The 17571-nt window shown below is 52.1% G+C and overlaps 1 protein-coding gene across 1 annotated transcript in view; it reads right to left on the bottom strand.

The window, feature by feature from the left end:
* Positions 1–17571, bottom strand: part of PDE9A (phosphodiesterase 9A) — a 543111-nt gene that overhangs the window by 453195 nt on the left and 72345 nt on the right. Inside the window, exon 2 of the mRNA XM_069635653.1 lies at positions 6711–8140. Within this exon, the coding sequence (XP_069491754.1) occupies positions 6711–6779 (69 nt within the window). The 5' untranslated portion in view covers positions 6780–8140. The remainder of the gene's footprint in view (positions 1–6710; positions 8141–17571) is intronic.

Genomic DNA, 17571 nt, shown 5'->3' with positions numbered 1-17571 from the left:
ACAGCACTTGGCTGATTCAAAGGAATTAGATTCCAGAAAACTAGCTAAGGCTGCTGACTTGTGGGTTGCCAACAGGGCTACTCACAAGGACTCTGGGGCAACTCAGAAAAAGGATGAGGGGAAACAGTCTAAAAAGGACTCCAAAGTGAATTCTAATAATTCCAATCCCAAAGAGGGCCCCAAACAAAACAATAAGGGTAGGCCAGAAGGGAAACCAAATCAGGCTAGTATACCTTCTGGTGCCAAACCAGAAGGAGGTCAGAGCAAGCCACCATTCCAAAAAGCATTTGGTAAATGCTATGTTTCTAGCTCGCCTGACCATGTGAAAGGGGATCCCAGATGTAAGGGTAAACCTTCAGGGGTCCAGCTTGTCTCCTTAGCCTTCGCTCCAGAGGAGGAAGTACAGATGGCCAGTGGAAACTTTCTACTCCTGGCTGATGATCCCATTGGAGTCTCAGCCAGTGTTTCTTTAGTGTCTCTGGGGTTGTGGGAACAGCAGAATTTAGATGTATATAATTCTATCCCAGATAATACTAAAGAGTATTATAAGGACAGTGTCCAGGTGAATGGTCAGGAGACTCCTGCCATTAAGGACACTGGGGCCAAACTGTGGTGGATGAATCATTTTTCAAGGCAGAGGATGTTGCTAAGGCACACAAACGCCTCACCAAGTTAGTTGGAGGGCCTGTGCAGATGATTCCCCAGTTACCAGTTCTCATCCAGTGTAATGACATGACTGTGAAGATACCTGTCAGTGTACAATGTAAGGTGCCAGGAATGGTTCTGTTGGGAAATGACCTAAAAACTCTTGGAGTGGTGTCACACACCCCCAGACCTCCTAGTAAAAGGTTACAGGAGCTAACCAGACCTGCAAGAGAGAAAACCATGAGAGGTTCTTCTCTGGAGATGATGAAGAAAGATATCACTCCTTCTCCACTGGAGCAACCTACTGCAGTCTCAAAATCAATAGAAGCAAAGGGGCAACCCAAGACTTCTAAGAACAAGCCAGCCGCAAGCACCCCAGTGCTTTCAACAAAGACTTCCCCTAGGTTGTCCAAAGTTACACCTGTAACTCCACCTCCAGCTGAGGCTGAGAAGGAGGTACAACCCTGTATGGTTGAACTAGACTCAGAAGAAGAGCTAGTAGAAGGCCAAGAACTTATTGGAGATCTGGATTCTGTTGACCATCCTGAGCTGCAGGCTTTACTGGCAGAAGGTGGACCCAACAGGGCAGACTTCAGTAAGGGACAAAGAGAATGTCCAACTCTGGAAGGTCTTCGCCATCAGGCAGCTTCTCAGGCTGATGGGCAAGAGCCTGGGAAGTATAGGTTGCACTGGGAAGATGGCCTCTTCTACACTGAACCGACCGAGTCTGCACCTGGAGACTACAAGCGGCTCCAGCGTAGTAGTACTTCAGCGTAGCGGCTTGTAGTACCTCAAGAAAACAGACAACAGTTCTTGCAACTAGCCCATGAGATTCCTTTGGCTGGTCACTTGAGTTTCAAGAAGACCAAGGAAAGGCTCTCACTCTACTTTTACTGGCCAAAGATGGGGGCTGGGGTAGATAAGTTTTGCAAGAGCTGCCACACCGCCAAACTCTGGTAAGGTTGGTTTCAAGAATGTGGCACCTTTAGTGCCTCTCCCAGTAGTGGGAGTCCCATTTGAGAGGGTAGGGATTGACATTGTTGGTCCCCTTGATCCCCCAACCTCCTCAGGCAACAGGTTTATCCTTGTTGTAGTAGACCATGCTACTAGATACCCTGAGGCAATTCCTATGAGGACTGTTACAGCTCAGACTGTATTTAAGGCCCTCCTTGGTATTTTTACCAGGGTTGGGTTTCCTAAGGATGTAATCTCTGACAGGGGGTCAAATTTTATTTCCCACTACATGAAAGCCATGTAGAAAACCTGTGGAGTTACTTACAAGTTCTCAACCGCATACCACCCTCAGACAAACGGATTGGTAGAAATGTTCAACAGAACCAGGAAGAGCATGATAGGTGCTTTGGAGGAACCCCTTAAAAGAAAGTGCGACCTTCTACTGCCATGCCTTCTCTTTGCTTATAGAGAAGTCCCTCAGGAGGGAGTAGGTTACTCTCCCTTTGAGCTTCTTTATGGCCATCCAGTCAGAGGTCCATTGGCCCTGATTAAAGAGGGGTTGGAGAGGGCTCCTTCCCTCAAGCAAGTCAGAGTGACTGACTATGTGATAGGTCTCCGGAGGTGAATGTCACAGATGATGGCAGAAGCTAGTGATAACCTGAAAGCTGGACAAGCTTTGGTCAAGCATTGGCATGATCAAAAGGCTAACATGGTTGAGTTCACTCAAGACCAGCTAGTTCTAGTTATGATCCCAACAAGGCAGAGGGCCTTGCAAGATAAATGGATGGGACCCTTCAAGGTTGTGGGTAAACTTGGAGAGGTGAACTATCTGGTGGACTTGGGCAATCCCAAGGAGGCTCCCAGAGTCTTCCACACCAACAGACTAAAGGCGTATGTCTCCAGGCCTGAAGTAGGAGCCTTGCTTCTAGCTTCAACAGAAGAGGAAGAAGAGAGTGAAGCTCTCCCTGATCTCCTCAGAGGCTTACCCTTGGATGAAAAGATTGAAGGAGTAAATCTCCTTTCAAATCTGACACCTGAGCAACAAGAGGAGTGCAAATCTATGCTAAATCAGTTTGCCTCCCTGTTCTCACTTTCACCAGGCTTGACCCCTTGGGACCAGCATGATATACTCACTGGTGACTGTCTGCCAGTCAAAAGCAGAGGATACAGAATGTCAGAGAATGTAAGAACCCACATCAAAGGAGAGTTCAGCAAGATGCTTGAGCCCGGGGTTATAGAACCCTCTACTAGTCCATGGTCTAGCCCAGTTGTGTTAGTAGCAAAGGCCGGATCCAAAGAATTGAGATTCTGTGTGGACTATAGAGCTCTTAATGCAGTCACCAAGACTGATGCCCATCCTTTGCCAAGGACAGATGAGTTGGTGGATAGACTTGGTTCAGCCAAGTACCTCAGCACATTTGATCTGACGTCAGGCTATTGGCAAATAGCCCTGACAGACCATGCCAAGGTGAAAACTGCATTTTCTACCCTAGTTGGCTTATACCAATTTAAGGTTATGCCTTTTGGACTGAAAAATGCACCTGCTACATTCCAAAGGATGGTAAATCAGGTTCTGACTGGGATGGAGGACTTCTGCATGGCATACTTGGATGACATTGCAGTATTCAGCCAAACCTGGGAAGAGCATGTTGACCACCTAGGACATGTTTTACATGCTGTAAAGCAGGCCAATCTGACCATAAAGGCAAGTAAATGCCAGATTGGACAGAGTAAAGGGGTCTACCTTGGACATGAGGTAGGAGGTGGTGAAATAAGGCCTTTGCCCAGCAAGATTTAAGCTGTGCAAAATTGGACAACACCTACTACTCAGACCCAGGTGAGAGCCTTCCTAGGCCTCACTGGGTACTACAGGAATTTCATAGAGAACTATGGGACCATAGCTTCTCCACTGAATGTGATCTCCTCTCCTAAATTCCCTAAAAAGGTCAGATGGAATGAGGAGTGCAATCAGGCTTTTGAAAACCTGAAGAAAGCCCTTTGTCAAGCTCCAGTGCTAAGAGCTCCTGACTACCACCAAACTTTCATTGTACAGACAGATGCTTCTAATGCAGGTTTAGGTGAAGTCCTTAGTCAACTGGATGGGAAAAGTAGGGAACACCCCATTTGCTTCATCAGTAGAAAACTGAAGGATCCTGAGACAAGGTGGGCAACTATTGTAAGAGAGTGTTTTGCCATTGTGTGGGCTCTGAAGAAGTTTAGGCCATACTTGTATGGTTCTACTTTTATTATTCAGACTGACCACCAACCCTGAGATGGTTAATGCAAATGAAGGGGGAAAACCCAAAACTATTGAGATGGTCAATCTGCCTTCAGGGGTTTGATTTCACCATTGAGCACAGGTCAGGGTGTCACCACCAAAATGCTGATGGTCTCTCTAGGAGGTATGTCATCGACTACAGCTGTGAGATTCATCCAGGAGTGGATTGAATCCTCCTGTCCCTAAGTCTGGAGGGCGGGGGGGCGAGTGTTAGGGAGAATTCTCTTATAAGGCTAATTTCCCAAACCTAGTGAGTCCCCCAGCAGCTTTGCTGGATTTTTGGGGTTTGTTTTTTTCTCCTGCTAAGAGTGAGACTCTTTTCCTCCCACTCTTAGGCATGATTTGAGGTATGTCTCTGACTTTGTGTGTGCTTATGGGCTATGGGGTTTTCTCTCTACTCCATAGGGGATCATCTATTTTTTATGTGTGTGTTACACAGCCCCCTCAGTGCAGTAACACAGGCATGTCATAGTGACCCCCAAACATAGACTCCATACCCTGGGACTGACTACTGTTTCCCAGGGCATGTAAAGTCACCATTGGCTTTATTAGTCCAAAATTGTGAACAGAACCAGTACAAACCATCATATTGTGGACGTACTGGAAGGGGTTAATTATATTGCCCCTGGGTCGGTTTTCAAGGGGGCACTGCCCAGTCCCCCCTTGCTGAGTTTCTGGCTGGTGGTAGTGGTTACCACATGAAATATTCCACCGGAATATTCTCTATGGGATTTTCCCATTGATTTTAAACGCACCACTTTTTGGTGCAATGTTAAAGATACCGCCGGTATTTATTTAATATTAAATCCCCAGTTGGGTCTTTTTACCAGAACTCTTTTCTAAAATGGTGTTTGTGTCCGTCTCTGTAACTCTGACCAAGTTCGAGCCCTTTGTTCCACTATTTTGGCGGGCTTCTCCACAGAAGCCCTCCAAATGGTGCCACTCTGTCTGGGTTCCACAGGAGGGGTGGAGGGGGGAATTGGCACCCTGGACTGCGTTGCATCGGCAACCCAAATCGCACTCTACTCTGATTGGCCAATTGGTGAGCCGCCCAGCATGTGTGATTGACAGCTAGGCTGATGAATGGGGGTTTTTCTGCATAAAAGCAGGGCCTTTGGGAGTGGAACTTCAGAAGTCGCCACAGGACCTAAGAATCCGAAGAGGGAAGAAGCTGAGCCATCTGCAACGACGACACCACTAGTGAAGCCCTGCTGCAACTACCTCACCACTTTCCTGATGACAAGAGAAGATCTTCTGCTGGACGAGTCTTCTTCCTCTGAGCTGGTGGGACCAACCAGTTCGCCCTTTTCGCCTTCCAAAGACGTCTCTTGGTCGAATCTCCCGTGCCAAGCACCCCAGCGGCCGGATAGCCAAGCTTCACCACTTTGACCGCCAATAAAAGGAATGCTCCTTTTTATTGACAAACTCCGCGGCTGGTTTCATCCCTGTGCAGTGCAACGACTCCACGTTTCCTCCTCGATGAGATCCTCTCTTCCCCTGGTCGAAACAACAAACTGCAACCACTGCCAGGAACAACTGCCACCGCTGGAGCTTCCTCTCTGTTTAAGGTACTGTGTCCTGCCTGGCCTCCCTTTTTTCAGTTTACCCAACATTCTGCAAAGACTTTTAGTGCATTGTTAAACCGTGTGATCCTGGGCACATTTGCTTTGCTCCCTTTTAAGTGGGCCTGGCCTATGAACTTTGGCTCTACAGTCTATACTGCCTTTATTCCCTTGCTGAGAACTCCTAAAAGTGTTGGGACCTGTTTTATTTTGATGCTCTGCCTTTTTCTCTCCCTTTAACTGAACTATTGAAGTGCCATCAGGTTATGCGCTCACCTCTGTTTAACAAATCGTGGTGTTTTAATTCTGACTTGTCTAATAGTTATTAAGGGAGGTGTGTATACTTTACCTGACTGTGTTTTAACTTGCTTTTGATTTAGAGTGCTAGTATATTGCCTAAAGTGTGTTTTAAATAAATAATTATATACTTTTCTACAAAGCTCTGGTCAGTGTTTGTTTGCTGTACTGTGTTTTTAGCCCTTTAGCCCTATTGTGTATACTCTATATACTGCCCTACTCTCCTTGAGAGAAGTCTGACTGCTCAGCCACAGCAACCAGGTAAATGTGGGTGGTGCAGACTGCTACCAATTGGGTTTACTGCTTACTCCTGTAGTCTTTTGCAGCGTTCCCCAAGGGAATTGCACAGGATTCTGCCTAACGGCCAGTCGTAATCCAAATGCAGTCCACTCCCAACCGTTAGGCCATCCATCAGACTCCAAGTGCACACCAATCAAAACCAAAGGCGCAGCCCTCATTCTTGGCACAGAGCCAGCCCAGCATGGAGAAAAGCCTCACTCTATAAGATGACTAATTCCAATCACTCAGCAAGAGATCCTAGTAGAGCTGACCAATCTCAATCACGAGAAAAGCTGCCATATGAAGCGCAGACCAAACAAAAGGCCATCTGTCATAGTAGAAACTGGACCACACAAAGTGTTAGGCCATCCTTTACCAAAGCACCAGTAGACTCCCAACCAGTAGACCAGAGCTGCTGCACCTCCATCCTATCAGCATCACAATCTTCACCACTGGACTAAACCCTCACCCTGGAGGCCGACCCCAGCAGTGCCACTAAAAGTAGACTACTACCAACCACTAAACAACCAAGTTAGTCAAGTCCTTGTGCAAACATCAAAGCAATGCTTTTCCCATGGATGTGCTGTTTAAGACTGGAAATACATTGGTTGCTGGTGCTAACTCCAACAGAATGGACATGGGCCTGACCCCCTTCATGTGATAGGTCATGCCCCCCTGCTGCCAGAGCAACTTACCTTCTGCAACCTGCCATCGATGTCCAGGTAAATCACCCTGGCTCGGTACGTGGATGACCCGGAGCCCATCTTCTGCAGATACAACCCGCTGCACTCTGATTTCCCACAATCTGCTGCACTCCGCTGCACTCTGCTGCACTCTGGTGTCCCACAATCCGATGCACTCTGGTGTCCCACAATACGTTGCACTCTGCTGCACTCTGGTGTCCCACAATCCGCTGCACTCCGCTGCACTCTGGTGTCCCACAATCCGCTGCACTCTGGTGTCCCACAATCTGCAGCACTCTGGTGTCCCACAATCCGCTGCACTCTGGTGTCCCACAATCTGCAGCACTCTGGTGTCCCACAACCTGCTGCACTCTGGTGTCCCACAATCTGCTGCACTCTGGTGTCCCACAATCTGCTGCACTCTGCTGCACTCTGGTGTCCCCCAATCTGCAGCACTCTGGTGTCCCAAAACCTGCTGCACTCTGGCGTCCCACAATCTGCAGCACTCTGGTTTCCTACAACCTGCTGAACTCTGGTGTCCCACAACCTGCTGCACTCTGGTGTCCCACAATCTGCTGCACTCTGCTGCACTCTGGTGTCCCACAACCTGCTGCACTCTGGTGTCCCACAATCTGCAGCACTCTGGTGTCCCACAATCTGCAGCACTCTGGTGTCCCACAATCCCACAACCTGCTGCACTCTGGTGTCCCACAATCTGCTGCACTCCTGTGTCCCACAATCTGCTGCACTCCGCTGCACTCTGGTGTCCCACAATCTGCCGCGCTCCGCTGCACTCTGGTGTTCCACAATCTGCTGCACTCCGCTGCACTCTGGTGTCCCACAATCTGCTGCGCTCTGGTGTCCCACAATCTGCTGCACTGCGCTGCACTCTGGTGTCCCACGATCTGCTGCACTCTGGTGTCCCACAACCCGCAGATATTGGTTGTACCAGACGGCTGCACTCCGATGCCCACGAGCTAATTCACCCAGATGCCCACAATTCTAGGCACTTGGCTGCCCTCAAGCCAAGGCAATCGGGTGTTACACAGAGAAACTCACTGCCCGTTCCCACGTGTCAGGCTACTTGGAGTTCTTGCAGTCAGTGCCCTAGGTCGTGCAGTTTCACTATCCAACACATAGATCTCCCACAATCCAGTGCTCTAGGGGTGTCCCACAATCCAGTGCTCTAGGGGTGTCCCACAATCCAGTGCTCTAGGGGTGTGCCACGATCCAGTGCTCTAGGGGTGTGCCACAATCCAGTGCTCTAGGGGTGTCCCACAATCCAGTGCTCTAGGGGTGTGCCACGATCCAGTGCTCTAGGGGTGTCCCACAATCCAGTGCTCTATGGGTGTGCCACAATCCAGCAAACTCTCCTGTCACACAGTGCAAAGCACTCGTCTGCCTGGCACCCGGAGTTCAAGATGTCCAGAGAATCCAAGATACTGTGGAAAGAAAGATGGCAAGAGTGACATCAGGGCACGCACAAAACCAACAGTGCCCCAGTCCCCACGCCCTGCCATGCAGTACCACACCCACCCTTCCAGGGTCCATCCTTACAGCAGAGCCCCAGCTCACCCTAGTGCCAAACCACCATCCCCATGCTTCCACAGCCAATCCTAATCCCTGCACAATCCACCCTCCCATCACTCCACCACCCTCCCATCATGGCAAAGACCCTGTGACACCAACCCTACTGTGACAAGTCCACACAGACCAAGAAAAATCCTAACCCACGACTACATCATCAGCCCTACTGTGACAAGTCCACACAGACCATGAAGAATCCTAACCCACGACTACATCCTCAGCCCTACTGTGACAAGTCCACACAGACCATGAAGAATCCTAACCCGCGACTACATCCTCAGCCCTACTGTGACAAGTGTACACAGACCATGAAGAATCCCAACCCGCGACTACATCCTCAGCCGTACTGTGACAAGTCCACACAGACCAAGAAGAATCCTAACCCACGACTACATCCTCAGCCCTACTGTGACAAGTCCACACAGACCAAGAAAAATCCTAACCCACAAGTACATCCTCAGCCCTACTGCGACAAGTCCACACAGACCATGAAGAATCCTAACCCACGACTACATCCTCAGCCCTACTGTGACAAGTGCACACAGACCATGAAGAATCCCAACCCGCGACTACATCCTCAGCCGTACTTCTGACAAGTCCACACAGACCAAGAAGAGCCTAACCCACGACTACATCCTCAGCCCTACTGTGACAAGTCCACACAGACCAAGAAAAATCCTAACCCACGACTACATCCTCAGCCCTACTGTGACAAGTCCACACAGGCCATGAAGAATCCTAACCCACGACTACATCCTCAGCCCTACTGTTACAAGTCCACACAGACCATGAAGAATCCTAACCCACGACTACATCCTCAGCCCTACTGTTACAAGTCCACACAGACCATGAAGAATCCTAACCCACGACTACATCCTCAGCCCTACTTTGACAAGTGCACACAGACCATGAAGAATCCTAACCCACGACCACATCCTCAGCCCTACTGTGACAAATCCACACACACCATGAAGAGCATAACCCACGACCACATCCTCAGCCCTACTGTGACAAGTCCACACAGACCATGAAGAATCCTAACCCACGACTACATCCTCAGCCCTACTGTGACAAGTCCACACAGACCATGAAGAATCCTAACCCACGACTACATCCTCAGCCCTACTGTGACAAGTCCACACAGACCATGAAGAATCCTAACCCACGACTACATCCTCAGCCCTACTGTAACATGTCCACACAGACCATGAAGAATCCTAACACACGACTACACCCTCAGCCCTACTGTGACAAGTCCACACAGACCAAGAAAAATCCTAACCCACGACTACATCCTCAGCCCTACTGTGACAAGTCCACACAGACCATGAAGAATCCTAACCCACGACTACATCCTCAGCCCTACTTTGACAAGTGCACACAGACCATGAAGAATCCTAACCCACGACCACATCCTCAGCCCTACTGTGACAAATCCACACACACCATGAAGAGCATAACCCACGACCACATCCTCAGCCCTACTGTGACAAGTCCACACAGACCATGAAGAATCCTAACCCACGACTACATCCTCAGCCCTACTGTGACAAGTCCACACAGACCATGAAGAATCCTAACCCACGACTACATCCTCAGCCCTACTGTGACAAGTCCACACAGACCATGAAGAATCCTAACCCACAACTACATCCTCAGCCCTACTGTAACATGTCCACACAGACCATGAAGAATCCTAACACACGACTACACCCTCAGCCGTACTGTGACAAGTCCACACAGACCATGAAGAATCCTAACCCACGACTACATCCTCAGCCCTACTGTGACAAGTCCACACAGACCAAGAAGAATCCTAACCCACGACTACATACTCAACCCGAGAAGATGGGCTACTGCGGCTCCACACTCAACCCAAGAGGAGGGAGTAATGAGGCTCCACACTCAACCCGAGAGGATGGAGTAATGAGGCTCAAGCCTTGGTATCCAAAAATCACACTGATGGATAAAAATCTATCAGCAAGAAGAAGACAGGACTCCACCACCTACACTCAGCCACAAGGCAATCCACTGAGCTCAAAAACATCTCAACTGCACAGCTTCCCTTCAGCTAATTCCTACAGCCCTGGGGCCTGCCTTCAGCTCATTGTTACAGCTCTGAGGCCTTCCTTCAGCCCATTCCTATAGCCTGAGGCCTGCTTTCAGCTCATGCCTGCAGCTCCACAGCCTACCCTCGACTCATTGCTGCAACTCCACAGCCTACCCTCAGCTCATTCCTACAGCTCCACGGCCGACCCCTGACTCAATACTCCAGCTTCACAGCCTACCCTCATCTCATTCCTACAACTCCACATCATACCCACAGCTCATTTCTACAGCTCCACATCCTACCTTCAGCGAATTCCTACAGCTCCAAAGCCTGCTTTCGGCTCATTCCTACAGCTTCACAAACCATCCTTAGCTCATTGCTACATCTGGACAGTCTAGCCTCGGTTCATTCCTACAGCTCTACAGCCTGCCCTCGAGTCATTACTCCAGCTTCACAGCCTACCTTCATATCATTCATACAGCTCAAGATCATACCCTCAGCTAATTTCTACAGCACCACAACCTGCCCTCAGCTCATTCTTGCAGCTCCACATCATACCCTTAGCTCATTCCTTCAGCATCACAGCCTGCTCTCGGCTCATTCCTACAGCTCCACAGCCTGCCCTCAGCTCATTCCGGAAGCTCCACGGCCTGCCCTCAGCTCATTCCTGAAGCTCCACAGCCTGCCCTCAGCTCATTCCTGCAGCTGCACAGCCTGCCCTCAGCTCATTTCTGAAGCTCCACAGCCTGCCCTCAGCTCATACCTGCAGCTCACATACTTCTCCCGGCTCATTCCTACAGCTCCACAGCCTGCCCTCAGCTCATTCCTGAAGCTCCACAGCCTGCACTCAGCTCATTCCTGCAGCTCTACATCCTACCCTCGGCTCATTCACGCAGCTCCACATCCTACCCTCAGCTCATTCCTGCAGCTCCACATCCTACCCTCAGCTCATTCCTGCAGCTCCACATACTTCCCTCGGCTCATTCCTGCAGCTCTACAGCCTGCCCTCAGCTCATTCCTGCAGCTCCACATCCAACCCTCAGCTCATTCCTGTAGCTCCACAGCCTGCCCTCAGCTCATTCCCGCAGCTCTACATCCTACCCTCAGCTCATTCACGCAGCTCCACATCCTACCCTCAGCTCATTCCTGCAGCTCCACATCCTACCCTCAGCTCATTCCTTCAGCTCCACATCCTACCCTCGGCTCATTCCTACAGGTCCACAGCCTGCCCTCAGCTCATTCCTGGAGCTCCACAGCCTGCCCTCAGCTCATTCCTGAAGCTCCACAGCCTGCCCTCAGCTCATTCCTGCAGCTCTACATCCGACCCTCAGCTCATTCCCACAGCTCGACATCCTAGCCGCAGCTCATTCCTGCAGCTGCACATACTACCCTCAGCTCATTCCTGCAGCTCCACATACTTCCCTTGGCTCATTCCTGCAGCTCTACAGCCTGCCCTCAGCTCATTCCCACAGCTCTACATCCTACCCTCAGCTCATTCCTGCAGCTCCACATACTTCTCTCGGCTCATTCCAACAGCTCGACAGCCTGCCCTCAGCTCATTCCTGAAGCTCCACAGCCTGCCCTCAGCTCTTTCCTGAAGCTCCACAGCCTGCCCTCAGCTCATTCCTGCAGCTCTACATCCTACCCTCAGCTCATTCACGCAGCTCCACATCCTACCCTCAGATCATTCCTGCAGCTCCACATCCTACCCTCAGCTCATTCCTGCAGCTCCACATACTTCCCTCGGCTCATTCCTGCAGCTCTACATCCTGCCCTCAGCTTATTCCTGCAGCTCCACATCCTACCCTCAGCTCATTCCTGCAGCTCCACAGCCTGCCCTCAGCTCATTCCTGCAGCTCTACATCCTACCCTCAGCTCATTCACGCAGCTCCACATCCTACCCTCAGCTCATTCCTGCAGCTCCACATCCTACCCTCAGCTCATTCACGCAGCTCCACATCCTACCCACAGCTCATTCCTGAAGCTCCACAGCCTGCCCTCAGCTCATTCCTGCAGCTCTACATCCTACCCTCAGCTCATTCACGCAGCTCCACATCCTACCCTCAGCTCATTCCTGCAGCTCCACATCCTACCCTCAGCTCATTCCTGCAGCTCCACATACTTACCTCGGCTCATTCCTGCAGCTCCACATCCTACCCTCAGCTCATTCCTGCAGCTCCACATACTTCCCTCGGCTCATTCCGGCAGCTCTACAGCCTGCTCTGGGCTCATTCCTGAAGCTCCATATCCTACCCTCAGCTCATTACTGCAGCTCCACAGCCTGCCCTCAGCTCATTCCCGCAACTCTACATCCTACCCTCAGCTCATTCACGCAGCTCCACATCCTACCCTCAGCTCATTCCTGCAGCTCCACATCCTACCCTCAGCTCATTCCTGCAGCTTCACATACTTCTCTCGGCTCATTCCTACAGCTCCACATCCTACCCTCAGCTCATTCCTGCAGCTCCACAGCCTGCCCTCAGCTCATTCCCGCAACTCTACATCCTACCCTCAGCTCATTCCTGAAGCTGCACAGCCTGCCCTCAGCTCATTCCTGCAGCTCTAGATCCTACCCTCAGCTCATTCACGCAGCTCCACATCCTACCCTCAGCTCATTCCTGCAGCTCCACATCCTACCCTCAGCTCATTCCTGCAGCTCCACATACTTACCTCGGCTCATTCCTGCAGCTCCACATCCTACCCTCAGCTCATTCCTGCAGCTTCACATACTTCTCTCGGCTCATTCCTACAGCTCCACATCCTACCCTCAGCTCATTCCTACAGCACCACAGCCTGCCCTCAGCTCATTCCTGCAGCACACATGCTTCTTCGGCTCGTTCGTGCAGCTCCGCATCCTACCCTCAGCTCATTCCTGCAGCTCCACTGCCTGCCTTCAGCTCATTCCCGCAGCACTACATCCTACCCTCAGCTCATTCCTGAAGCTCTGCATCCTACCCTCAGCTCATTCCTGCAGCTCACATACTTCTCTCGGCTCATTCCTGCAGCTCCACATCCTACCCTCAGCTCATTCCCGCAGCTCCAGATCCCACCCTCAGCTCATTCCTGCAGCTCCACATCCTACCCTCAGCTCATTCCTGCAGCTCCACATACTTCTCTCGGCTCATTCCTACAGCTCCACAGCCTGCCCTCAGCTCATTCCTGAAGCTCCACAGCCTGCCCTCAGCTCATTCCTGCAGCTCTACATCCTACCCTCGGCTCATTCACGCAGCTCCACATCCTACCCTCAGCTCATTCCTGCAGCTCCACATCCTACCCTCAGCTCATTCCTGCAGCTCCACATACTTCCCTCGGCTCATTCCTGCAGCTCTACAGCCTGCCCTCAGCTCATTCCTGCAGCTCCACATCCAACCCTCAGCTCATTCCTGTAGCTCCACAGCCTGCCCTCAGCTCATTCCCGCAGCTCTACATCCTACCCTCAGCTCATTCACGCAGCTCCACATCCTACCCTCAGCTCATTCCTGCAGCTCCACATCCTACCCTCAGCTCATTCCTTCAGCTCCACATCCTACCCTCGGCTCATTCCTACAGGTCCACAGCCTGCCCTCAGCTCATTCCTGGAGCTCCACAGCCTGCCCTCAGCTCATTCCTGAAGCTCCACAGCCTGCCCTCAGCTCATTCCTGCAGCTCTACATCCGACCCTCAGCTCATTCCCACAGCTCGACATCCTAGCCGCAGCTCATTCCTGCAGCTGCACATACTACCCTCAGCTCATTCCTGCAGCTCCACATACTTCCCTTGGCTCATTCCTGCAGCTCTACAGCCTGCCCTCAGCTCATTCCCACAGCTCTACATCCTACCCTCAGCTCATTCCTGCAGCTCCACATACTTCTCTCGGCTCATTCCAACAGCTCGACAGCCTGCCCTCAGCTCATTCCTGAAGCTCCACAGCCTGCCCTCAGCTCTTTCCTGAAGCTCCACAGCCTGCCCTCAGCTCATTCCTGCAGCTCTACATCCTACCCTCAGCTCATTCACGTAGCTCCACATCCTACCGTCAGCTCATTCCTGCAGCTCCACATCCTACCCTCAGCTCATTCCTGCAGCTCCACATACTTCTCTCGGCTCATTCCTACAGGTCCACAGCCTGCCCTCAGCTCATTCCTGAAGCTCCACAGCCTGCCCTCAGCTCATTCCTGAAGCTCCACAGCCTGCCCTCAGTTCATTCCTGCAGCTCTACACCCTACCCTCGGCTCATTCCTGCAGCTCACATACTTCTCTCGGCTCATTCCTGCAGCTCCACATACTTCTCTCGGCTCATTCCTGAAGCTCCACAGCCTGCCCTCGGCTCGTTCCTGCAGCTGCACAGCCTGCCCTCAGCTCATTCCTGCAGCTGCACATACTTCTCTCAGCTCATTCCTGCAGCTGCACTTGCTACCCTCAGCTCATTCCTGCAGCTGCACAGCCTGCTCTCGGCTCATTCCTGCAGCTGCACATCCTACTCTCGGCTCATTCCTGCAGCTACACAGCCTGCTCTCGGCTCATTCCTGCAGCTGCACATACTTCTCTCAGCTCATTCCTGCAGCTGCACAGCCTGCTCTCGGCTCATTACTGCAGCTGCACATCCTACCCTCAGCTCATTCCTGCAGCTGCACAGCCTACTCTTGGCTTATTCCTCCAGCTGCACATACTCCTCTCAGCTGATTCCTGCAGCTGCACAGCCTGCTCTTGGCTCATTCCTGCAGCTGCACATACTTCTCTCAGCTCATTCCTGCAGCTCCACATACTTCTCTCGGCTCATTCCTACAGCTCCACATCCTACCCTCAGCTCATTCCTGCAGCTCCACAGCCTGCCCTCAGCTCATTCCCGCAGCTCTACATCCTACCCTCAGCTCATTCACGCAGCTCCACATCCTACCCTCAGCTCATTCCTGCAGCTCCACATCCTACCCTCAGCTCATTCCTGGAGCTCCACATACTTCCCTTGGCTCATTCCTGCAGCTCCACATCCTATCCTCAGCTCATTCCTGCAGCTCCACATACTTCCCTCGGCTCATTCCTGCAGCTCTAGAGCCTGCTCTGGGCTCATTCCTGAAGCTCCACATCCTACCCTCAGCTCATTACTGCAGCTCCACAGCCTGCCCTCAGCTCATTCCCGCAGCTCTACATCCTACCCTCAGCTCATTCACGCAGCTCCACATCCTACCCTCAGCTCATTCCTGCAGCTCCACATCCTATCCTCAGCTCATTCCTGCAGCTCAACATACTTCTCTCAGCTCATTCCTACAGCTCCACAGCCTGCCCTCAGCTCATTCATGAAGCTCCACAGACTACCCTCAGCTCATTCCTGAATCTCCACAGCCTGCTCTGAGCTCATTCCCACAGCTCTACATCCTACCCTCAGCTCATTTACTGCAGCTCCGCATCCTACCCTCGGCTCATTCCTGCAGCTGCACAGACTGCCCTCAGCTCATTCCTGAAGCTCCACATCCTACTCTCAGCTCATTCCGCAGCTCACATACTTCTCTCGGCTCATTCCTGCAGCTCCGCATCCTACCCTCAGCTCATCCCTGCAGCTCCACTGCCTGCCCTCATCTAATTCCCGCAGCTCTACATCCTACCCTCAGCTCATTCCTGAAGCTCTGCATCCTACCCTCAGGTCATTCCTGCAGCTCACATACTTCTCTCGGCTCATTCCTGCAGCTCAACATCCTGCCCTCATCTCTTTCCTGCAGCTCACATACTTCTCTCGGCTCATTCCTACAGCTACTTATCCTACCCTCAGCTCATTCCTGCAGCTCCACATCCTACCGTCAGCTTATTCCCGCAGCTTCACAGCCTGCCCTCAGCTCATTCCCGCAGCTCCACATCCTACCCTCAGCTCATTCCTGCAGCTCCATATCCTACCCTCAGCTCATTCCTGCAGCTCCACATACTTCCCTTGGCTCATTCACGCAGCTCCACAGCCTGCCCTCAGCTCATTCCCGCAGATCTACATCCTACCCTCAGCTCATTCACGCAGTTCCACATCCTACCCTCAGCTCATTCCTGCAGCTCCACATCCTACCCTCAGCTCATTCCTGCAGCTCCACATACTTCGCTCGGCTCATTCCTACAGGTCCACAGCCTGCCCTCAGCTCATCCCTGAAGCTCCGCAGCCTGCCCTCAGCTCATTCCTGAAGCTCCACAGCCGGCCCTCAGCTCATTCCTGCAGCTCTACATCCTACCCTCAGCTCATTCCTGCAGCTCCGCATCCTACCCTTGCTCATTCCTGCAGCGCCACATACTTCTCTCGGCTCACTCCTGCAGCTCCACAGCCTGCCCTCGGCTCATTCCTGCAGCTGCACATCCTACCCTCAGCTCATTCCTGCAGCTGCACAGCCTGCTCTCGGCTCATTCCTGCAGCTGCACATACTTCTCTCAGCTAATTCCTGCAGCTGCACAGCCTGCTCTCGGCTCATTCCTGCAGCTGCACAGCCTGCTCTCGGCTCATTCCTGCAGCTGCACAGCCTGCTCTCGGCTCATTCCTGCAGCTGCACAGCCTGCTCTCGGCTCATTCCTGCAGCTGCACACACTTCTCTCAGCTCATTCCTGCAGCTGCACACCCTGCTCTCGGCTCATTCCTGCAGCTGCACATCCTACCCTCAGTTCATTCCTGCAGCTGCACAGCCTGCTCTCGGCTCGATCCTGCAGCTGCACATACTTCTCTCAGCTCATTCCTGCAGCTGCACAGCCTGCTCTTGTCTCATTCCTCCAGCTGCACATTCTACCCTCAGCTCATTCCTGCATCTGCACAGCCTGCTCTCGGCTCATTCCTGCAGCTGCCCATACTTCTTTCATTACATTCCTGCAGCTGCACACCCTGCTCTCGGCTCATTCCTGCAGATGCACAGCCTGCTCTCGGCTCATTCCTGCAGCTGCACAGCCTGCTCTCGGCTCATTCCTGCAGCTCCACATCCTACCCTCAGCTCATTCCTGCAGCTCCACATACTTCTTTCGGCTCATTCCTGCAGCTCCACAGCCTGCCCTCAGCTCATTCCCGCAGCTCTACATCCTACCCTCAGCTCATTCACGCAGCTCGACATCCTACCCTCAGCTCATTCCTGCAGCTCCACATACTTCTCTCGGCTCATTCTTACAGGTCCACAGCCTGCCCTCAGCTCATTCCTGAAGCTCCACAGCCTGCCCTCAGCTCATTCCTGAAGCTCCACAGCCTGCCCTCAACTCATTCCTGCAGCTCTACAGCCTGCTCTCGGCTCATTCCTGCAGCTCCACATCCTA

Source organism: Ambystoma mexicanum, chromosome 7p (genome assembly GCF_040938575.1).
Source record: "Ambystoma mexicanum isolate Mex_15411 chromosome 7p, UKY_AmexF1_1, whole genome shotgun sequence".
NCBI classification, from domain to species: domain Eukaryota; kingdom Metazoa; phylum Chordata; class Amphibia; order Caudata; family Ambystomatidae; genus Ambystoma; species Ambystoma mexicanum.
Note: the sequence above shows the minus strand (reverse complement) of the source record. Positions and strands in the feature narration are given on the sequence as shown.